Source organism: Dicentrarchus labrax, unplaced genomic scaffold (genome assembly GCF_905237075.1).
Source record: "Dicentrarchus labrax unplaced genomic scaffold, dlabrax2021, whole genome shotgun sequence".
NCBI classification, from domain to species: Eukaryota; Metazoa; Chordata; class Actinopteri; family Moronidae; genus Dicentrarchus; species Dicentrarchus labrax.
The window spans coordinates 35,898,300-35,923,721 of NW_026136719.1; the positions used below are offsets into that span (position 1 = coordinate 35,898,300).

General features: G+C 41.7%; 2 protein-coding genes across 2 annotated transcripts in view; both read right to left on the bottom strand.

Moving 5' to 3' along the window:
* pbdc1 (polysaccharide biosynthesis domain containing 1) overlaps positions 1–25,422 on the bottom strand; it is a 284,354-nt gene that overhangs the window by 130,388 nt on the left and 128,544 nt on the right. The window lies entirely within an intron of this gene.
* Positions 1–25,422, bottom strand: part of gfra2b (GDNF family receptor alpha 2b) — a 98,082-nt gene that overhangs the window by 45,289 nt on the left and 27,371 nt on the right. The window contains exon 3 of the mRNA XM_051378531.1: positions 12,712–12,789. Within this exon, the coding sequence (XP_051234491.1) occupies positions 12,712–12,789 (78 nt within the window). The remainder of the gene's footprint in view (positions 1–12,711; positions 12,790–25,422) is intronic.

The window sequence follows — 25,422 nt, forward strand, 5'->3', positions numbered from 1 at the left end:
CTCTCTGGGTTTCTGGAGAGTCATTTAAAGTGGAACTGCACTGATTTTACACCTCTGTGTGTGCCCCCCTGCCTTTTTGTCCCGAGTAATAATTCTACAGACCTACAATCTTGTATGTTTTCTGCAGAAATTGAGTTGTTATTATGAAGAGTGATAGAAGGAGGATACCTGACCTGCTCATCTGAGGACGATGGATCAGAGTGCATCCCAGGACAGTACAAGATAGAGTCCTTCAGATATGTCCAACTCATTTATATATGATGGAGAGAGCCTGTGGGTCTGTTAAGTGAAGCCATGCATTATATGTAGTGGCCAACAGGGGGCAGCTGGCCATGTCTGAGCTCAGTAAACAGTTTCCCGATGAGTTTCTGGTCTCAGTCTCTAGTTCCAGTCTTCTTCCATACAGCATGATGTTCATATAATTCAATTCAATTCAATTCAAATTTTATTTGTATAGCGCCAATTCATAAGAGAAGTTATCTCAGTACACTTTTCAAATAGAGCAGTTCTAGACCAAACTTTTTATAACATTTATAGAGACCCAACAGTTCCCACCATGAGCAAGCACTTGGCGACGGGGGCAAGGAAAAACTGCCTGTTAAGAGGCAGAAACATAGGACAGACCCTTCGGCTCTAGGTGGGTGGTTGTCTGCCTCGACCAGTTGGGGTTCATTAGTAAATGATGGTCCCATTTAGAGTAAAATAGACCATAAAGCAGGGTATGCTTTAGGGCGGGGCTACCTTGTGATTGACAGCTCATTTTCAGTGAGTCCGTCCAACTCAACGCACCAAACTCAGATCAAACTGTCAAACAGTGCTGATCAGATATGGATCTAGATTCTAGGGGTGGGTAAAAGTATCGATTCATCAATACATTGCAATATATTTTTTCCCAATTCAATATCGATTCATTAAATCCTCTGAATCGATTCAAGCCCCTGGCCAGTGGGGGCATGGTGAGCAAACCGTGTGTGATTTGTATTGTACAGACGGAGGCAGCACTCAATTCAATTCAATTCAATTCAATTCAATTAAGATGGCGCCCCTGTGTTTGGCTGACCGTCTCCCTCTGCTGAAAGTGCTACTGTTTTTCCTGTATCTGCTGTTTGTTGTACGGAGTGTGTCACCGCTGCAGGTGTATGATCGCCTGACACTTCTTAATATTCGTGAATCTCTGGAAAAACTGCCAATTTGCGGCTTTGCTGGACACTCAAAGACGCTTCCGCCTTTCCTGGAGTCTATACCGCTACATCTACGGCGTCTTTCCTGCTGGTTACCTCGTAACAGTCGCCGCAGAAAACGCGGGAAGCGAGGGGGAGTCCTCATTAAACTGAAAATGTCTCTGGCTTCCTCCCTCCACGATCCCTGTCGTCTACCAGCTGGATCCTTCACAGACTACAGTGGCTACGATTTGCGGAGTTCCACGGAGTACAGATATCGGTGGCTCCGGCCGGTTCTTCGGGACACCGGGGCACTGCTCCCGTGTTGTCGGCCAGTGCGGATCTCCCAGCGGGGCTGTGTGCCGGGAAATCTTCGCTCGCTCAGTCGCTTCTCTTGCCAGACTGACCAATGCTCAGTTCACACGGCCCTGATAAATACCAGATCTCTTACAAATAAGACATTTATTTTAAATGATTTTTTTACAACACATGATCTGGATTTCCTCCTGTTGACAGAGACCTGGTTGAAGCCAGGTGAGAACAGCGCCTTTTCGGAGCTCCTCCCTCCCGGCTGTTCCTTCTTCAGCACCCCGGAGCTGCCGGGTCGTGGGGGCGGTCTGGCCGCTATATTTAAGGAGAGCTTCAGATGCCGGATGATAACCGCTAATAATTACTCCAGCTTCGAATTGCAGCTGTTCGTGATCGACTTTACCTGCCCTGTGCTGTGTGCCACAGTTTATCGCTCACCCAGATTTAATAAGGACTTTCTCCAAGAGTTCTCTGAGTTTTTGTCTGAGTTTATCCCAAAGTTTGATAAACTGTTGATTTGTGGAGACTTTAATATTCATGTTTGTTGTGCAGCAAATCAACTGGCCAATGAATTCAAAGGCCTTCTAGTTTCTTTTGATCTCATTCAATCTGTTAATGCACCAACACATGAGCATGGGCACACTCTTGACCTTGTCATTTCTCATGGGCTTTCAGTTTCCCTCAGAGAAATAATCGACACTGCTATCTCGGATCACCTCCCTGTTGTTTTCGACTTTGCTGCCCCCCCACCTGCCAATAAGCCAGTTTCCCCAGCTCGCAGACGCCGAATCTTTACTCCATCAACGGCTGAGGAGTTTGCTGCTGCCTTCAGAAACTCTCAGCTGCTTGATGACTGTGGGCTGGTTCCTCCCCTTTGTCCAGACAGCCTACTCTCCACTTTCTATTCAACATGTTCTGCGATTCTTGACTCTGTTGCCCCTTTTCAGCATAAAACTACCAAAACCAAGTCAGACCCCTGGTTAAATGATCACACCCGTCTGCTCAGACAACAATGCAGACAGGCTGAACGGCGGTGGAAAAAGGATAAACTACATGTATCTCTGGGCTGGTTAAGGGACAGTTTGGCTGCCTATCAGAGAGCTCTAAAGGAAGCCAAGTCAAAATATTTGTCTTCCATTATAGCTAACAGCTCTCATCATCCAAGACTGCTATTTAATACTATTGATTCTGTCGTTAATCCACGCCCTACTGTCCTGTCTGATGCCTCCACTGCAACCTGTGAAGAGTTTGTGTTTTTTTTCACTGATAAAGTGGCATCTGTAAGGCAGAATATCTGTAATATGAATATGTCTCTTGATGATGTCTGTGCTCCTCTGGCACAGACTGCTGTCTTCGAGCGGTTTGAGACCATTTCTCTGTCTTCTTTTACTAAGGTGGTTAGTGGCATGAAACCCACAAACTGTCCCTTAGATATTATTCCAGCCAAGTTTTTGAAGGAGGTTCTGAGTTCTGTTGGGTCAAGTCTGCTTGTTTTTATAAACACTTGTCTTAGCTCAGGGTCTGTTCCAGCTGCCTTCAAACACGCTATGGTTAGGCCCCTCCTAAAAAAACCGCATCTTGACCCCTCTGTGCTCTCCAATTTTAGACCTGTCTCCCACTTGCCTTTTCTTTCCAAGGTTTTAGAAAAAGTTGTTTTTATTCAATTACAGACATTTTTGGAGATCAATTCTATTCTTGATAAATTTCAGTCTGGTTTTAGATCCCGACATAGCACCGAGTCAGCACTGTTAAAGGTGCACAATGATATTGCCTTGTCTGTGGATGCTGGGAATCCTGCTGTGCTTGTGCTGCTGGACCTCACAGCAGCCTTTGATACAGTCGACCATGCAGTCCTTGTATCTCGCTTAGAGCAGCACGTTGGCATCCGTGGCACCGCTCTCCAGTGGTTTAGGTCATACCTGGCAAACAGGAGTTTCTCTGTCTCAATTGGTGACCACTGCTCCTCAAATGCATCGCTGCCCTGTGGGGTGCCACAGGGATCTATTCTCGGCCCTATTCTGTTTTCGTTGTATATGCTACCTCTGGGATCAATTATAAAAAAACACAACCTGTCTTTTCACTTTTATGCCGATGATTTGCAGATATATTTGCCCATGACACCAAACGAAAACACTGCACTTACTAAACTGCTGGACTGCATCACAGATATAAAACAGTGGCTGTCACAGAACTTTTTGCACTTAAATGACAGCAAAACTGAATGCATTTTGTTTGGTTCACCAGCTAAGTCGAATGCTCTCACCACAAATTCTGGCACTCTGGCCCCTCTTTTTAAATCACATGTCAAAAATCTTGGGGTAACATTTGATACTGGGCTCAAATTTGACAAACAGATTAGCTCGGTTGTCAGTACGAGCTTTTTTCAGCTCCGTCTTTTGGCCAAAGTGAAGTCTTTTCTCAGTCGGCAGGATCTTGAGAAGGCAATCCATGCTTTTATCAGCTCAAGACTGGACTACTGTAATGCCCTTTACGTCGGCCTCAGTCAGTCCTCAATTTCTCGTCTCCAACTTGTGCAGAACGCTGCTGCCCGATTTTTAACTAGCACGTCCAGACGTGAACATATTACTCCTGTGCTGTCGTCACTCCACTGGCTTCCAGTCCGTTTTAGAATTGATTTTAAACTTTTGTTGTTTGTTTTTAACACCATTAACGGCTCGGCCCCCTCTTACTTGTCAGAGATTTTAACTTTTCGCAATTGTGGCAGAGCCTTGCGCTCTTCAGGTCAGCTTCTGTTAGAAGTCCCTAGGTCCAGACTTAAACAGTGGGGCGATCGTTCTTTTGCCGTCGCTGCTCCTAGACTGTGGAACAAACTGCCCCCTGACATTCGTACCACTACTGATCTCGGCCTTTTTAAATCGAAGCTTAAGACCCACTTTTTTAGATTAGCTTTTAATTCTGAATAGGACAGTACTGTCTCTTAGGTGTACTCTTTTTATCTGCTCCTTTCTGTGCATTTCTGGAAGGCTTTTAATACCCTGCAGTGCTGCAGCACTTTAATTGTATTTGTGTGTTATATATGTGTTATGTACTGTTTCATGGCTCTGTTGTAAAGCACTTTGGGTACCTTTCGGCTATTGTAAAGGGCTATACAAATAAACTTGATTTGAATTCAATTCAATTCAATTCAATTCAATTCAGTTTTATTTGTATAGCGCCAATTCATAACAGAAGTTATCTCAGGACACTTTTCAAATAGAGCAGGTCTAGACCGGACTCTTTAAAACATTATTTACAGAGACCCAACAGTACCACCATGAGCAAGACCTTGGCGACAAGGGCAAGGAAAAACTGCCTGTTAAAAGGCAGAAACCTAGAACAGATCCTTCGGCTCTAGGTGGGTGGTTGTCTGCACTCGACCACACAACAACAACATGGCAACCGAAGCAGGTAGCAGCAGTGTTGAACCAGCCTGTGGATTCAAAACAGACGCAACTCCACAGATCCTTGCTTTGCAAACTGCCGCCAAACTCTGCCCACGAACAGAAGATAACGGAGTCTGTGGCTGTCTTCATATGTAAGGACCTCAGCCGTACAGTGTCGTGGAAAACAGGGGTTTTAAGAAGATGGTATACACACTCGAACCACCATACGCCATACCAACATGCAAACACATGATGGAAGTCGCCGTCCGGAAGCTTTTAAAATTATCAACAGGTACTCTAATGACTTATTTGTGTAATTCTACTTATTACTGAATCGATATCGAAGCATTTAAATCAATATCGAATCGATATCGAATCGAATTGTGACCTAAAGAATCAAAATCAAATCGAATTGTGAGGTTCTTAACAATACCCAGCCCTACCAGATTCTGTTGTTGACTATTTCTCTCCTCAAATCTGTTCACAAACACATTTTACTGTTTATCTGGAATACCAGATCCTGTGTGAGCAGGAGAGCCGCCATTGTTTCCTGAGATGACCAAAACTTCAAAACGGTACTCCACAAACCACGATACTGCAGTTTAGTCCCTCCAGGAAGCTGCGATTAACGTAATTCAGTCCATTCCTGTGAATTCTGCAAGAGCTTGATATATTGTCCAACTTTTCCACAGATTTGTACGATCACTGTAGAGTAAAACTTCCTTGTGTCTAGTTGAGTCCAAACAGTTTGATTCTCACTGGAACAATTTACCTTCTATTTTTATGAATTATACAAATAATAATAATAATAATATCAAAAATTTCAATTTCAATCAAAATAACAACAATAACAAGAATAGCAACCTTTTCATTGCAAAAAAATTCTAAAAATATTGAAAACCACCTCAGTCCTGGATTCCCTGTCGGTCACTAAGATTCTATTCGGTCCTGTGTTCACTGGAAGATGGACACTGATGCTAGCTTCTATTGCCTGCTGTAAAAACCAATCAATATCAGTGAGACCCCCCTAACTGTCGGTTTTTACAGGAAACAGTAAACATGAGGAAGCAAACAGCTCTCTGCTTCCTGTTTCATGGGGACTTTACAATGAGCCATTAAACGCATGAATATTCCAAATTATTATAAAACCACATTTGTGGTTTTCACTAAATGGTTTCCTTAGAAAGACAACATAATTGCATGAATCTGAAACTGCATTCAAGGCGCATCATGTAGCACCAGGCTAATCCAAATCCTAATCCTAATCCAACAGCTAATCCTAATATAGTCCATTAAAGTCAAAATCAAATGGTTTTTCATGTATTTTCCATACATTTGTGCCTCAACTCTGACCTCAGAATGTAACTGCAGCATTGTGTCAACAGAAAATACAGAAAACAAGGAAACTTGTAAACTTTAAAGGGTGTTCAACCAACTTTTATCCACATCTGTATAGCACTTATTAGTCTTTATTAGTCACTTTCTATGTCTATACAAACTACCTCCTGAGACCCAAAAGCTCCTGTCAAACTCCTCACTGACGACAACTCATTGCTCTTATTTTAGCCCGTCTTCAATGGCTGCCAGGAACATTTAGGATTGATGCAAGTTTTTAACTCAGCGTTAATCCCCAAAGAGCCTGAAGTGTATTCTCAAATTAGTAAGATTAAAAGTAATTTTATTGTGACTTTGAAGAAGAGAGCAGCAGCTAAATGTACCTGTAAGATCGTTTTACACACACTGCAGTTAAAGCAGCTAAAAAGAGCTAAATATTCTGCAGTAAATGTACATGTTCACTGCTGATAATGTGAGGGACCTGAGACCTGAACAGGTTACAGTCAATCAAAACAGCAAACACAGTTTCTTCTCTTGTTCCAACTTCCGAAAAAATGTTAAAAGAGCCAGACTGGGACCAAATACAGGACAGTTTGACTTGAGTTTTAAATGGTTTAAATGGTTTTCTTCTCTGCTGTATTCTTCATCTGTCCTATGTGAGTGTCAGTCGAGTGATCGGTGGTTTAGTTGGGTGCCGTTCAGGAGGAATGGTGTCCTCTGTCTGCCCAGCAGGGAGTGAGGATAGTGCCACCGGATAGTACCGTCGGTGTGGATGAGCTGTCTTTTGCATCGAGGATGAACGCAGCACATATTTCTGCAGATCTCCCTGTTATTAGTTCCCTCTACATGGATCACAGTGTTGTTAGAGAACGAGCTGTAAAGGTCTGCAGAGAGTAGTAGTTCTCAGTCTGCAGACAGAGACACTGTGAGCAACCAGGAGGTACAGCGTGAGCTCAGTCTGGTATCATGTGAAGGAGAATGACTCTGAATCAGAAACTGCTTCCACTGGTGAAACCTCGAACATGTCTGTTCTTTAGAGGAAATTAATCATTTTCTGAATGTAACTGAAAAGTTCATAAGATCTGTTAACGTACTGAAACGATTGGTTGGGTTTGACCTCCTGGATGAAAAGAAACACTTCCGCCTTAAAGAACCTCTCAGTACTCCGTGTACTCTAAGCTAAAGCTGCTAAAGTTTCATTTTACCTGTTTTTCTTCTCTGACCTCTACATGCAGAGCCTTAAAATAGGGTCTTTAAACATCAATGGTGGGAGAGACAGACACAAAGGGGCATTAATACCAGAAGTCTCTACTCAAAAAAGAATAGATGTTGGTAGTTGTTTTTACAAGAAACACACTGTGGGAGGGTTCGTGTGCCCTCAGCCATGGCAGTAACTGTAGTGCAGGGGTCCCTGTTCTGTTCAGAGCGACTGCAACAGTTTTATCTTCTATTGAAGTTGTCAGGGGTCGGCTGTTGGTTGTCAGGGCAGAAATAGAGAGCTCTGTGTTCTGCTTCGTTAACATATATCCCCCAAATAATGAGCTAAAGAATCAGCATCAGGATCAATTAATCATAGGTGGCGAACTGCACTGGAGATCTTACCCCACCCACAGTCATCTCAATGCCTGAACAGTATCATCACACAGCTGGATCTGTTAGACACGTGGAAGATCAAACCTCCACGATCCAGATACACATGGGTGAGGGTTAGCAATAACAGGGTGAGTGCAGCGAGACTGGACAGGATCCACATTTCTCATAGTCTCAGCTCAAGACTACTCCACAGTAACAGACTTTGGCTTTTCTGACCACCCTTTTGTTTTTGTGACCAGCATAGAGTTGATCATCTTTAAGAACAAACTTCTGCAACACAGTACTTTGTGCCTGAGCTTTGAGTGTTTTTGCAGCAGTGGAGAATTAAAAAACCTGATTTCAGTTCTTTGAAGTTGTGGTGGGAGGTGTGTAAGGCACAAATTGGCAGTTCAGGAACTTGAAGCAAACATTAGGGGACATTGAAAAGGGGTTGCATAGAGACTCTGATCCCAATATGGGTCATCAGCTTCAGGAGAAGAGGCTGGAGTTGAGCTTCTTCCTGCAGGAGAGAGTGAATGGAGCTCTTGTCAGGTCTCGTTTCCTCCATCTAAGGGACATGGATGGATGGACCTTTTCTTTTTTAATCTGGAGAGATCCGTGGCACAGAGGAAGCAGATGACCTGCCTCAAGCTTCCTGGAGGCAGAGTGACCACCATTCCAAGTGAGATGAGGAACCACGCAGTGGATTTTTATTCTGACCTTCAGGGAAGAACACTGCAGCATGGAGTGCCGCGAGGAACTCCTGGAAGGGCTTCCTCAGCCCGGGAGAGAAAGCTGCTCTGGACTGTGAGCTGACTGTCATCAGGGTTATCACCCGGGATTGATGGTCTCTCCTTGGTCCCTGATTTACACTGTGTTTGTTGGAGTGTTTCAGAAAAGGATCAGCATCCTGGAAATAATGGCAGATGATGTAAATATTTTTGTCAGTGTTTGCAGGACATCCTGTCCCTGTATGAAAAAGCCTCATCTGCAGGGGTGAACTGGGAGAGGAGTGAAGCCTTGTTGATGGGGCAGTGGATGGACCAGGCAGTGCCCAGTCTGCCTGGAGCACTTGAGTGGGGGAAGGAGGGTCTGAAAGCGCTGGGAGTGTTTTTGGGCACGAGGACTTCCAAGTAAAGAACTGGGAGGGAGTTCAGGAGAATGTGTGTGCTCGGTTGTCTAAATGGAAATGGTTCCTACCCCAGTTGTCATATAGAGAGTTCTGGTTGCCAATTACCTGGTTGGCTCATTGCACTGACGCCACCAAGAAGCCTGATGGAGGAGTTCAGAGAGTCATCCTGAACTTTTTCTGGTCTGGCTGGCACTGGGTCAGCTGCAGCCCTCTACCTGCCTGTGGCTGAAGGGGGTCAGGGACTGATCAACACAACAGTCCAAGATCGCCTCCTTTAGACTATAGACAACACTTTCATACAACTGCGGACCAAGCTGGTTTGATACAGCTTGCCTGCTGCTAAGGAGAGTCGTCCGCTTAGGCTTATGGCCTGAGGACCTGGACCTTACTGGGCTGCTCCTTTCAACAGCTCGGTACTGCAGGCTTGGCAGATCTTTGAGAGCAAACATGCCACAAATGAGATTCTGGGAATGTGGTTGTTTGAAGAACCTTTGATTTTTTAACAACTTCATAAAGACTCAAACACTGCAGTCTGGCAGTCCCTGTACAGCAGACCTCCAGTGGAGGGTTGTACACGGGGCAATAGCTACAAACAGATACAGAGCGCACCTGGATGCAGAGTCGGGGGAGGACTGGGTTTTCTGTTCTCAGACTGAGACCTTGTTTCATGTATTTGTTTAGTGTCCTCGGTTGTCAGCGCTGTTCCAGCTTTTAAAAAGGTGGTTTCAGGGTCTGAGGAAGGATTTTTCTTCTGATTGGTTTATTTTGTTGGCCATCTGGCTGACCCGCAGGAACAGGAGTAAAATATGATTTACTTCCATCCTCTTCTTTCCTTGTCTCCATTCTTCCTCCTCTTCCCACTCCTCTTCTTTGCCTCCTCTCCTCTGTCCTCTCTCCTTGTGTCCTCCCCTCCCCTCTTGTCTTGTCTCCTGTCATCCTCTTTTCTTTGTATCTCCTCTCTCTGAAGTACTGCAGTATATATGTGATGCAGAAGCTGAAGACAGGATTGTGAAGCCTCAGTGAGACAGCTCCAGTGTCAGGCAGTCAGACAGGTCTTTGAACAGCCGCAGACAGACAGACAGACAGACAAGCGAAGGAAACCCAGTGAGGGTGTGATGGATACAGATTCAGAGCTGTATAAAGAGGAGCAGGGAGGGAGGTGATGAGTCCGGTCAACAGAGTGAAGTGATTGTGTCTCATTAAGAACCAAGAAAACACAAAGAGACACAAACAAACAACGATTCCAGTTTGTCACTTTATTCCCTGTCGGTCCTCCATCAAACATTGTATCAGACATTGTTAAACAGAGGAACAATATAACTTAGGATGTGACCGTAAAGGTTTAAAATTACATTTATCTTTTCACCTGGACTTTGCATTCGGTTGTTATGCGACTTATTTTGGCACATTGTACCCTCCCTCGTAACTTCAATATTCTCTCCACTTTAAAGTCTGCACTACTTTTGGAGCTCCCTTTGTCACAAACACACACATCCAGCTCCATATTCACAAACAGCCCGTCACGCCCGGCCATCTCTTCCAATCAATTTGCGACACTCTTGTCTGAAACACACTTTAATGTTCCAGCGCTCTTTCTTCTGCCACTGCTATTTAACACACTTCTATATTATCCTCTTATCTCTCCCTCCCTACCCTCCCTCCCTCCGTCTTGTTTCCTCTTTATCTGCTCCGAGCATTCGGAGGCTCTCCGGCTGTGGATCTTCACATCATGCTTCCAGATTCCAGTAGACAGGTGATTATTTGAGAGACGGCTTTAACAGACAGAGACCAGCAACTGCTGGAAACCACCGCATACGATAACACACACGCATCATACGTGTGGAGATTGATGTCACGTTTTCCAGCAATGTTATAGGTCGGACGTTGGAAATAATTGAAATGTTACACACCACCTGCACCGATGCACTCGCTGTTTGTTTGTGAGTGAGAGAGAGGAAGATAGGGAGGGGAAGAAAGTGCTTTTGAAGTTGCATTGGATGCAGCTCTCCTGCTTTGACCATGTTTGTACTTGTGTTAATCTGAGAGAGCAGAACCCAATTTACAGAGCTGCGAGTCTATTTCACAGCTGTTTGACCACACACACACACACACCCAGAGAAAGTGTAAATGACGATGTATTGCTTGGGGCGTCTGACATTTAAACACTCCTCAGACACAGAGAGAGAGAGCGTTGTGCAGCAGGTCTAATGTAGTATGACCAATCACCGGACGGCTGGAGAGAAAAAGAAACATGTTTAGGTTCAAACAATACAACGTTTAAAGGCTCCACATGTGAGAGTCTGGAGCATTTTTGATGTGTTATGAGTTAAAAAATGAGGCCGACTTCCTCTGCTGCCTGTGGACTGATTTCTATGTGTTTCTATGTAGGGATGAGGGTCAAAGGTTGTGACCTTTATGCTCCCGAGTGCCTTCTCTCTCCACTTCCCTACAGTGCCGACAGTGGGCAACAATAGCTAACATTAGTTTATAAATGGAGTCTGCTAACGGTTACAAACGACCAACACCCACCACAACACAGAGTCCAACACAGAGTCCACAACACAGAGTCCAACACAGAGTCCACAACACAGAGTCCACAACACAGAGTCCAACACAGAGTCCAACACAGAGTCCACAACACAGAGTCCACAACACAGAGTCCAACACAGAGTCCACAACACAGAGTCCACAACACAGAGTCCACAACACAGAGTCCAACACAGAGTCCAACACAGAGTCCACAACACAGAGTCCACAACACAGAGTCCAAAAAGAGTCCAAACAGAGTCCAAACACAGAGTCCAACACAGAGTCCACAACACAGAGTCCAACACAGAGTCCACAACACAGAGTCCACAACACAGAGTCCAACACAGAGTCCACAACACAGAGTCCAACACAGAGTCCAACACAGAGTCCACAACACAGAGTCCACAACACAGAGTCCACAACACAGAGTCCAACACAGAGTCCAACACAGAGTCCACAACACAGAGTCCAAAGTCAAAGCTAACATTACTGCTAAGTTTGTGGAACATATAGTCTGAATGTGCTGTTAGCTGGATAACGTTATCGAGTGGATATGTTATTATTAACATCAGTTTTCTAAAACTGGCACTCTGTGTAAAACTTTAAATGCTGCCTAAAAACAGAAATATTAAATAAATATTTTGTTGGAAAAAACAAAAGAGGAAATAAACTTTTCCTTCATCCTGAACACAGAGGTCTCTTCTTTTACTTTTGCTTTTAGGGATGTTTCTTTTACAGCTTACAGTCTGCTCTCATTGCGGCATCAACAGGGTTATTCTGAATATTTTGTCAAATTCAGCACACTGAATGGGACTGACAATGACTATTAAACTGACCTTTAAGTGTAAGATTATGTCAGCCCCTTTAATGGCTGACATATAGTCTGACACTGATATTTAAACTAAAATCAGTCGATAATACGGAGCCGGACAATAATGAAAAATGTACAAAGGTTATCTCTCTGCCCTTTCAATGATGAGAAATGTGTTGAATTTTGGCTGGAAAATAAGGTTTTCATGAAAGGATCGCTTCAGTGTGACTCACACACACACACACACACACACACACGTTATTACAAAGCATTCATTCACGCATTCACAGATGGAGCGAGCGGCAGGGAGAGCCCCTCAGTTCATCCTAATCAGCGGGGGGAGACGCACAGATTTGTATTCTTGGTAATCCCCCCCAAACACTTCCCAGAGACTCACTGCTGCTGCAACCTTTTTAAGTGTGTCAATCTGCTCATGCTCGAAAACAAACTCACACACACTCACACAGGTGGTGGCGTTACCTGAGATGATGGAGGCATGTCGGAATTCCTCAGAGAAATGGATCGGCTCGTAGGGAGACGTCTCGTAAAACTCCTCCCCTGAAAGACAACAAAAAGGTGTTCAGTTTGTACACACACACACACACACACACACACACGCTCACACACAGGAGGTACACACCTGGACGTCTACCTGGAAACTACCTTCAAAGTCAAATTGTTTGTGCTGTCACGGCAGCTCAGCGCAGCATGAATCGATTTTAAACACATCAGGGACTGTAGACCCTGAATCAAACCACCAATATGTCAAAATAATGTTTATTGTGTCAGTAGTTGCCAATAAAGAGAAGCAGATAGAGACACGTGAGGCTGCTTATAGGTAAATGGTAAATGGACTGTAGTTATATAATCACCTTTCTAGTCTTCAGACCACTCAAAGCGCTTTTACACTATAGCCACATTCCTCCATTCACATAGCGATGGCGCAGCTCAAGGACACTTCAACATGCAGTGGGAGGAGCTGGGGATCGAACCGCCAACCCTCTGATTAGTGGACAACCTGCTCTACCTCCTGAGACACAGGTAAATGCAAACAGGAAGTTGTTGCTGACGCTCCTCAGAGTCAAACCTCACTTTCTCTGATTATCCATCCAGAATAAACGTCCATAATTGCTTGTAAAAAAATAAAAATAAACTTGAACCTTGAATCACCAGAATCTAATCTCTTCTCGAGTCCAAGTGAACGTTTGTGCCAAATTCTGAGACATTGCGTTCACATGTATGGGACAGATGGGTAATCTAAAAGCATAATGCCTGCGGCCTTGGCTATTGTAAGTAACTACATTTATTTATATATTTCTGTAAGTGCTTTACAGAGGCAAAGCACAACCAAAAGAGGCACAATAAATCATGAAATGTGACGTGTTCCATCAAAATGAGTCGGATGTCGCAGCGGCCCGTTTGTGTAGAAACACGTTTTTACAAGAAAATACAATTTTGGGCTATTTTCAGTTTTTACATGTTTCTAATTAAATAAAGTCTCAACTTTCATACCATGTCAAAATTAATGTAAAATACAAAGGATAAATATAGCGAGCATAAATAAAACGAAACAGGTGTCAGAGTTCAAAACACCGCAGCGTGTTTATGTCATCTGTCAGTTTAGATCGACACGGAGACAGAGACAGATTGACAGCCTAGACAAAATTAATTTTCGCGACGACGAAATTGCTCAACTTTTAAATTCAATTCCTGTAAGACATGCTACGACAACTGGATCGACCTTATTACGGACTTTTTCACCGCACCGGCAGCTGAGAGTGAGAGTGACAGCGGCGGCTCGACCTCCGACTCGGATTTCGCGCTACAGACACCGGCCGGCTCCGATCGTGATGGCGAAGAAAGTGAGTGTGACGGAGGCCAGGAGGAAGATATTCCACTCGTGGCTGACCCGATGGTAGCATACAATGTCTCTGATTATAATTATGTAAAGCAGTAAAGTTTATTTATTTGAATATAAACTGTCTATAAATGTCTTTCAATTCATTTGGAATATGGCGGAATGTTGATTGCTATCTTTAGAGCGCTTTTTCTCAAAAACAAGGTTTGGTGACAGTCGACCTTTGGAAGGGCGTGTCTCATACAATTTTTGGAGTAGAAAAATAATTTTGGTATCGCCATAAAGCTGAGACTTTCCTCTTTACAGCCATGGAGAAAACGCAAAATGTGTTTCTGGGTCAAAGTGACTCAAAATGATGGAGCAGGTCACAAATATAAAATAAAACACAGCAAAAATACACAATAAATGCATACAATTCCGACGTGGTTCCCCAAACAGAATTCAATATATTTAAGTATCATATGTATAAACGTCTAGTTCAACAGATGAGGTAATATTTCTAAGGTTGAAAAAGGAGCGTGGGTTTCAAATGAAGAGGATTGGTCAGCTATTACCCCTAAATTACACAGATTGGAGTGGGCAGCAGAGGAAAGGGGGCCAATACTCAAACATTTTCTGGAGCGAAAAACCAGGACCTTGGTTTTGTCAGCACTGAGCTGTAAAAGCTTTTCTGCAGTTGAGTCCCTAATAACATCAAAACAGTCCAAGATAACCCACAAGCCTCACTAGGTTTTAAGGAAAAGTAGAGTTGGACATCATCTGCAAATAGACGGTGTTATATCTGTTTATCATCTGTGCCAGGGGCAGCAAGTGAGACGGTGACACTTCTGTCAGTGACATAAGATGAATGTCTAGTCTAATGCTATGCTGATTTGCCTAACCCAATCACTTTTAATTGGGATATGATGGTCATGAGAACCCATACTTCAGTACCAAGTGATGTATGAGAGCCCCCTGCTGTTTAAAAAGAGTATCACAAATAATTTTTCATCTCAGATTTTATTGTTACATATTTACAATGGCTGCAAAACTCAAGAAAAATGTGAAAAGCTCTATCTAGAGTCAAATTTTGGTTTGTCCGCTCTGGGCTACTGTAGAAACATGACGGTTCAACATGGCAGAAGAGTGCACACTGGAGCTTTAACTTCATATAACACATTAAACGTTTTCTTCAAAATAAAGGTGTGAGCTGGGAGATCAAATTCATTCACTCATAAAGATCAACGTCTGTTTTGTTTCTCAGATCTGACATATTGGTTCCACTAACTATTGATCTTGACAGGGGAAATAAATCCTTGATACAGACATATTTTGTCCTCCACATGGCCAAACACACCTTAATGAGCTGTGTCACATAAAATCTTTTTTATGCAACTATTTGAATTTTTTTTATCTTAAGACATTAAATAATTGTGATAGTCCTTTATTTGACACAAAAAATGAATTTATTGTTTTACCAACACAAAACTTCACATTGTTATTCTCTTTTCATACCTATTTTGTGCCATTAGGGGACCAGAAAAGTCATTTGATGTGACAATGTGTTGTGACAGCTGTAGCGAGCTGTAACAAAAAAAAAAAAAAAAGTGTCACCACATGACAGTTTTGATCATGTCGAGGCTGCGATTTCAAAAGATCTGCAGAGCGATCATTCAGAAAGTAATTTGTCTTTTAAACATCATCCACTCTGAGACCCGGCTGTCAATGTGTCTCAGGGTTTTTCGAAGCTTCACCCACTAAAAGTTTGTGTCTGACTGCCAGAAAACATCGTGTACTCTTGTCTGTAAATGCATTGAGGACAACTAAGAGAAGCCACTGAGTGACTGTAAATCAAAGACAGAAACCGACACAAAACTAAACCCCTAAATTCTGCTCCATCCCCCCCAACAAATTAAAAATATGCCGCAGAGAATCACACAGTGGGCGCGGCCTCTCCTTTTACAGTCACTAGAAGCACATTAGCAGCCATTGCTAAAAGCTAGCGTCTCAGAGCTAACAGAGCTAACCCACCATGAGCCTGTCAGACTCTCTGTGTCTGCTCCGGAAACACAGAGTATACCGGAGATTTTATAGTCACTAGAAGGGCGTTCATGCTGTGTCATAACGTAAGCTAAGCTTCTCAACTGTATAAGTGCTTTCTTGGTTCGCCATCAATTTTCAAGATCTACACAGTTGATTTCTCGATTCAAATATTCTGAAAAGTGAATCTTGTGGTGAAAAAATGCATGAAAATAGTGATCAATCTAAAACAGTGTGCCTCGCAGTCCGCCATCGACCAGTGAGAAGAGACACAATGTGTTATGGGGCTGTTTAGTATGTGCATATCACGCGTATACTCAGATATTCATGTTTATCTGGTATACAGTCAGGCATTTCAATTCAATGTGATACTTCGTAGAAATAGTACGTTAGTGTGTGGTTGAACCCAGTTCTCTGTAGTCAGGCCAAATGTTAGCAGCCGCCTTTTTTAAGACACGTAAAAGCTTAAAAATGAATTGGTGGGATATTTACTGAGGTATATTTTATGTCGTAGAACAAAATGTGAAAATCTCCTAAGCTTGTGTTAACCACAAACTTTATTCATATACTATTGATATACTTTATCCATTCACTTCGAAGAAAGGGAACTGGAGGTGCTAAAATGCTAACTCAGTTCAGGGTTTTAGGCAGTGCCTGAATTGGACCAAAAAAGGTGCAGCACAACTTTCTGCAGAAATACGTTGTCATGACGACAGTTCTCTAATGTTTCTTAGTGAATATCATGCTGATCTCAGGTGATTATAACTCACATTAGTCTGGTCTGTTCAGAGAGAGCAACAGTAAAACAACCTGTGAGCTGATGAGAATTAGCAGAGTAATTAATTATTACTGCCATTTTCAACAACAAAGTGCTTTACAGGAGACGTAAGAAAGATTAAGACGAGATGTAGGGGAAACACAAGGGAATATAAAAAGACACATAAACAGGATTTTAAAAAAGGGTAATAAAGTAGTAAATAAGATTAAATTGATAAAAAAAAAGATTAAACTGGGCAATAAAAACAAGGATATATCAATAAAGACTCCAATATTTAGAAAGGTCAACAGAAGCCTCGATTTAAAGGAAGTGAAAGTTGGAGAAGACCTAGTTTTCTGTAACTGTGTTGTAAAATTGCTGATTTTGTCTATGGAGTCTGGTGGTTGAGTGATAGTGATATTATGGCTGTTTCTGTTTAAACTAAAGGTCTATCTAGTCAATTCAATTGTATTTGTATAGCACCAATTCAATGTCAGGACACTTTTCAAATAGAGCAGGTCTAGACAGTACTCCTTATAACATTATTTACAGAGACCCAACAATTCCCACAACGAGCAAGACCTTGGAGACAGTGGCAAGGAAAATTATTTTTATTTTGCACACTTTATTTAACATTGGATAAAAATGTAGAAATCTGAATTATGAAAGATTTTTAAAAATTGGGGCTAATTGTAATTTTTGTAAATAAAACAAATAAAGCAGACTCTCCAGGGCCTGCACATTAAACTCTGTGTGCAAATATACTCAGAGTCCATCAGATATTCATATTACAATGTTGCTGCTTGCTGTTGTGCTGCAGCAAGAAGACAAATAGCACACAGAAGTGGCTGAATGTCACTTCAGGACAATACTGCAACAGAAGGAGACGGCAGGGAGCTTATCATCAACTTCACCCTCGTTCTGCCGCAGCTACATGAACAATAAACAGCAGACAGTCGTCCAGAGATACTCTCCCTCAATGTAGAACATCACAGTGAACTTCTGAAGGGCTCTAATGTCACATTAATGTTCCACAACAAAGGAGGTTTCATTTGAGGTTCAAACTGCTGTTCTAACTTAAGACACAATTAAAAATCCGTAATCACTGGTTTGAATTAAACATTAAAGTGTATAAGCTCAATATGTAGTGCCATGTACTCCAGCCTGTTTGACAGTACAAAGAAATGTCTATGGAGTCTGGTGGAGAGTGATAGTTATATTACGGCTGTTTCTGGTTAAACTGAAGGTCTATCTCTGTAGGGATCCTTTCCATAATATTAGACATAAACGAGGATTAACGTTAGTTTACATTGCAGCCCATTTCACGATTATTTCCATATATATAGATTAACTCTTTGAATTAAGGATTTATTTCAACCAAACCGGCAGTGTTGAATTTTGGAAAGAATAATAAAGATAGTTATGGTGAGTTTTATTTTTATCTAGTTTCTGGTCCGACATACTGTGGCAGGTGAATTTCGTATACATACAACCTTCAACAAAAAAACTTGTCAAACTTTTTTTATCGTAAGAAAAGTTTAGTTTGAATCCTTCACAAAAGTGCATTTGAATTTTTGGGTTCAAGCTGACAGAATTACTGGATTATCTGTATGTCGTAAAAACAAACACTATAAAATATGACCAGGATCAAGAGATAATAATAATGAAGCGTGATGCTTTATCTTTCACTGTGGGACTGAAGGTCACATGTTGCGTCTTACTGTCACAGCTTGCATTAGCAGTATTTCTATATTTATACCTGAAATCAAAGCTGCATGCTCTCTCCCACACAAAGTACATTTCTGTATGATACATGCATAAAGAAGCTGGAGGGGGGGGGTTGGCGCCTTTGTTTTTATCTTCTTACAACATATGTTTGGCAGTCAGCATGCAACCAGCATCTGTTTATTCATTACTGTTATTGTTGTTGTGCAAAGTCTCTCAAAGACAGAAGAATCCATCAGAACAGGCAGCAGGCCTACTGCTGATTTCTCATGTTCCTTTAGAACGAATTATTTCATTTCATTTTATAGATACTGAATATGTTCTGTTGGATTTATCTTAAATATTTAAATATTCAGACACAGTAATGACAGTACGGAGTCACTGAGTTGCCGTTGACATATTACGTGATGTTGCAGCGGCTGTAAATGAGCGTAAAAAAGTCGGAGCTTTATTAAAGCAGCTTCATGATTACTGAAACTCAGAATTGTGGAGGTGGGTGTGGTTTACACTCAGCTGCAGGAGAGAGAGAGGTGTGGGGAAGGCTTGTGAGAGCAGCGCCATGTGAGTTGATGATCACAGTTGGTACTCATTGAGTAATCACTCTCTCCTTATATTGCAGTAGTGTGCTGGAGCTGGGTGGTGGACAGACAATAAGAGCGGGCTATATGAAGTTGTTGTATGTTGTTTGTGGTGACAGCTACAAATGAATAAAAGTTGTGTTATACAACGGACCTGTATTGTTGGATTGTGTGCTGAGGGAACCCACAGTAGTAAAGAGACTTTCTACAAGAATATCTACTTGTTGTTTCCTGTTGAGTTTCTTTTGTATTTGTATGTTTAACTGTGTGAATCTGTGGCGGTTGTGGAGGATTTAAACGTACGGTCGAGTTGGGCAACTAAACCAATATATCATCTGTTAGCTATTAGAGTCCATTACTAATTTAATCTTCTGCCTCAGAAGAATGAGAGCCACTGCTCTCAGTAACAGTATAAACACTGAGCTTCCTACAGGGTATACAGTACAGAGGTGAATAACAACGGCTCCGACCAGGACTCTGACTTCAGAGGAATCATTTACCCACTCTGCTTGGTCAAAATGACAGTTCTCCCGATCCTGGATTATGGCAACTTAATCTACAGGTTCACCATCACAACAGTCATTTATCGTACCTCCATCCACTTCGTCACAGGTTCCCCTTTTAGTTCTCACTGTAACCTGTACTCTTTAGTCAACTGACCATCCACACCAGGCAGCAGATCCACTGGTTTATTTATAAACCGATCATTGGAAAAACCTCCATATCTCTGATCTCTGCTCAACATGTCCAACAGTAAACACAATCACTGGAACCACTTGCAAAAGTCACTAAAACTGCACGCCCTTATTCCATTATCCTCCTTCAATAACTCAGTACGTTAGTTTCTGATCACTGCACCTGCTTTTAAATCTACGTCTCTGGAACACAGAACAGTATATAATTAATACTATATATTGTGCTGTAAACTCTGTTTACCTATAGTGTTTCTACATTTGCCGTATATATATTCTACTTCTATCAACTCATCAAGTCGTCATTGTAAATGAGAATTGGTTCTCAATTGCATTGCAGTCACCTGGTTAAATGCAGGTGAAATAAAAAAAATAAAATTCAGACACGAAGACGTTGGAAAATGTTAATCGCCCAATCCTAACGTACAATATGTAATTTCTAACACTAGGGGGGGTCTCTCACATCCAAACAATAACTAAAGACGCATTGGCCTACTTCCTTCCCTACTAGGGGTCGCGAGGCCTTCTTGATTTAAAAAAGAAATATCCACAGTAGGCCCATATCTCCACATTTCATTCATTTATGTGAATAAAACTGTAATTTTTGAAGTTTAGATTACACTGTAAAACCAAACTTACGAAAAAAAGAGTAACAAACGCAAGTAAAACAAACTAAGTTTTGGAAGTTTTTTTTTTTTTTTTTAAATAATCCTTGATCAAGTAGCTTTAGTAATTTTAAGTGACAGCGACAAAAAAAGAACTAATAAAACTAGTTTGTGTAACTTGTTTTTTAAAACGATTTTATAAACATTTAATATCTAAACTGTGATGAACACAAACTGTATTAGAACAATGGCATCAAGTGTCAGGGAGAAGAAAACACTTAACAGGTAATAAAGCAGCTTATTAAGTCCTAAAAATATCAGAACAATTAATCCCTGATGAAGAATTCACAGGAAATAATCTTAAATTCTGTATGTGTTGAATACGGTCGGAGATAAGGGGTCCCTGAAGGAAAAAGGTTGGGAACCACTGCTCTAAATGCTAAATAGGAGGTAAAAGTTTAAAGTTTATTTTAAAAAATTCCTCCTTCCATTCACCTGGAGCTGTGTCACGACTCTGGAAGGAAGGTGACTCCAGAAATACTAAACGTAGCACTGACGCACGAGCTTAGCGTCGCCCCGCCGGTATTGATCAAACAGTCTGTTTTCTTTCTACCTCTAACAGGAAATGGACTGAGGATTACGGTAGATTGCTCCCAAACATTTCCCTTCATCCTGCAGGTAAACACTCAGCAGAGTATTCACGCTGCATTCACAGGCAGTTTGACATTTTCCGCTACCGTCTCCGGAATCTCCAAACTAACAACTGCTGCTCATTTAATCTCTGCAGCGCACATTCAGCCGCTCCTCGGCTTCAGTCCTGTTTCTGCCCTGAATGTCTCTGCAGTCAGTCGCCACCCGCGAGCATTCGTCTGGCGTTTAGCGGCGCCCTCCCCTCCCAGCGCTCGGCTGGCACTAGTTACAGACCGGAGATCATCGTATCCTGCCGAGCTTCTGCTAATTTACTCTCACAGAGTGAAATAATAGTTCATAACAGACAAACAGACAACCAAGGCGACATATAAATAGATCGTCTGGAGGAACGTGTGAACAAGGGGGGTGTTTATCGGGAGAAACAAATAAAAGACGTCTCCAGAGGAAGGATTTCTTATCAGCAGCCTCTCTAAATAAATGCTGGCCTGCTTTTGGCAGGCGGGGTAATGTCCACAGATTGGTGCTGAGGGGAGATGAAAGGCGGAGGTAAAAGTGCTGCTCTGTGTCTGCAATTACTGGCAGCAGCTACATTTGGAGGAGCCGCTCTCTGCGTTGTTAACGCCAGGAGACGCAGCTGAGTGTCCTGGGAGTTATATCGGATGGTTCTGCATTTACATTCATTGCCGGTGCAGGATGTAGAGTGACCTTTATGTGGAGGTGGAGGATGGAGGTGTAGCTGTGTTACTCACGGGAGTAACGTCAGTAGGCCAGATTAAAGGCCGGATATTTACTAATGGCGCAGAATGAACAGATGTATTTAATGTCAATAAACGGATCAATATGGCGCTGAAATAACTTCATGAAGCTGAATTCATACTTTGTCAGTCTAACCCTAACCCTGTACGTAAGACGACGAGCAAACAACTCTTAAAATGCTTGTTTTCTGAATGGAGTTTGGTTGATCAGGGCTATGCTAACAGTTCATAGTTAAGTAAAACTGACATATAGTCAGCTCCTACCAGGTCGTCCAACTTCCTCTCTTAATGAAAATTAAACGAGGCGTTAGAAACATACCGTCTTTGTCTACAGGGGGTAGCACAATCAACACAAAATGACTAAATTAAATTACATAATTTAAGTTACGTAAAAATCTTTTTCTAAATGATCTACCAAGTAGTATTTTTGTGTCAACCTAACCGAACCGCCACCATTTCACAGCGAAGGAAGTAGAATAAATATTCGCCCTTTTATTCAGGTTTACTTGTCATGAACCAGCTCAAAGTTCATACAAATCACGGAAGACCACGCAGATAATAAAAGGTGTTTAGGACGACATAAATTTATTTAACCAAGATTTACTGATAACAAAGTATGAAAAATATGTACATCAGTGTAGTCAGTAGTATAGTGAGTGTGTGCATATGGGCGAGTGTTGTGTATGGAAAAAGGTAATGTGATAGCAACCACCAACAAACCCAGAACCTTCTGGAGGAAACTGATTCAACCCCCTATATAGCCTTACAATCAGGGAGGAATCAGGTGTAGCTCATCTACTAACCACACCCCTGCCACTCTGTCTCCTGCAAAGAAAAAAGGGGGAATGACAGAGAAGAACCAGAGTGGGAGGGGTCATCACACTTTGGCGGTATGAGCCCAAAATAATCCGCTGTTTCCGTGATTCAATCATGTTTTTTTGCTGCAAACTGAATGACTGTACTGTGATTGAACAATGCTGCTGTTTATAATCTTGTCAGTCCCGTGGAGAGGACAGTTGGGACGACTTTACGTCAGAAACAGCTGTGAAGACGCCACTGTGAGGCAGGAATCTGTGCAGATGGATGCAGGCAAAGAAGAAATACATAAATAAGGTTGGAAATGAAGCTGAGGAGAGAAACGTGCCTCCGTCATGCAGCAGTGACATCATTTCGGAGTATGTACTCATTTAAATGTTGTGCTCAGCCATACGGTTAATGATAGCACGCTCACTGTTTCACCTGAAGGTTAATTATCAGAGACATGTTCTTGAATTATGAGCCACCTTGAAACCACAGGAGTGTGGCAGCAGAGAGGATAGAGTGTGGAGCCTGAGGGTGAGGGAGGGTGAGGGTGGGTGAGGGTGACGATAAACAGGGCAGATGTTTATGTATGAAGCTGTAACAGTGATTCTACCTGCAGGCAGGCACACACACACACACACACACACACACACACACCTTGCAGCTCGTCGATCAGCATCATGAAGAACACTTGTTGTATATTTTCTGCTGGAGGGTTTTTGCTGCAGTTATTGAAGCATTTTCAGAATATGTACAGTGAACGTTTCAGTTCAAACATCACATCTTCACAACTAAATCACCGGAGCTGCCGAACCCCTAACCACACGTAATCAAGCGTTTTTCAATCAAACTCTAAAGTTTTTTTACAAGCTATAACTCTGTTTCCATGGTAACACCTGAGCAGAATCATTACCATCCCATAATGTTATAATACAATGGAAACGTTGTTCACTGCTCCAGTTAATAGGACGAACCAAACGTATGACAGGGAGCTAACGTTACGCTACTCTGCAGCCAATCAGAATCGACCATAATAAAGAAGCAGGTCTGACTCATGGGAGCAGGTTCTGGTACTGAAATAAAGTGTCAGAACCAGCAAGAACACACAGCCTCCTTCTGTGTTCATTTAAAGCTTAAATAACTTAGTTTAGTTTTATATGAACATACACTGCCTACCTCAGCATTTTATTTCATACAGAAAATATCTGTACCGAAGGACGTTTAACATTCATTTATTATATTCAGACTCTCAGAGCTTAAAGTTCAGGAACGATTGTTATATTGGATAAATATTGAAAATGTCAGGACTGACAAACTGGGACGTATTGATTGTTAAATCAATATATAACCAAGTTATTATGGAGTCATAAGAGTGCCATAAAAGAGAATGAAACTGAAAATAAGTAAATACTAATGTGTAAAATAGTTATATAAGCATTTTTTTTTTGCATTTATTTATTTATTTGTTTATTTGTTTATTTATTTATTTATTTATTTATATAAGCATAGGCAATAAGAGAAAGAATAAAGAAAAAAGAAATAATATAGATATATTTTCTTATATATACAGAAAACAATGCTTATAATTATTATTAGCTATCCCTTTTTACATTAATTTATTTTCTTTGGTTACAGATACATTTTTATGAAACTCTATGACTCCAATATCTACAATTTGAATACAATTTCTCCTTAATGTGAATAAAGTCTTTTAGTTTTTAAAAACAACAGGATGTAGTGTCTGCTGTCACAGAGCTTTAATAGTATTCACAAGTTATTAAAGAGGTTCTAAAACCCTAAAACATGTTTTTTGAGCTGGAAACTGCAAACAGGTAGCACACAGAGACTTTTACAAATAGTGTGAATGTGCTTCTAGTGACTATAAAAGCTACAGCAGACTGACAGCAGCTTCCCATTAGCTTTGTTAGCTCTGTTAGCTCTGACTACCAGCTGCTGTGGTCAGTCTGTCAATCACTGCTGTCTCTGGTGCGTGTTTTTTTACATTAGCTGAGGAGCTAACAGGACTGAAGTTACACTTTAAATATAATATCAAACAGTCCAAGTGAACATCATCAGTTTCTGTCCAAACACATCAGGACGAGTTGAAGTATTTAGTCAGCAGATGTTTTCAATCACTGAGTAACGAAACGCTCGAGTGGGTTTTGAATTCTATCGATCGCGTCACGATTGTGAAGAAAAGCTGTTTTTAAATCACACGTTTAATTACCCCCAACGTCTCCTCTGCAGTGACATGCTGATGAAATGACGACAGGAAGCTGCTGTCATACGTGCATTTCGCCTGTTTGAGTGTGTGTGTGTGTGTGTGTGTGTGTGTGTGTGTGTGTGAGTGCTGAATTTGAGGAATCACAAAGTGCTTACAGTTGCACTCCTCCCCGCTGCTCCTCTCAGCTTTCACTCCCTTTAATTATTACTGACGGAGGAGAGGAGAGTGTCCACCCTCTGAAACAACCACTTCTTTTTCTCCTGTTTTATATCCTGTCAGAATGGTGTTTGTCACCAGAGCAACATCCATTTAACAACTAACATTTCTCTTTACTGATGCATCTTTTTCCTTAAAGCTGCTGGAATCTGTATTTTTATACAAACATATAAAATTCAACCTTTTTCTGTTATTGAGTAAAGTGACAACCCCTCGCAAAGTGACATATTTTATACATAACTCCTTTTATATTCAATGAATAACAACAACAACAACAACAACAACTCATAAACTGTATAATGAACCCATG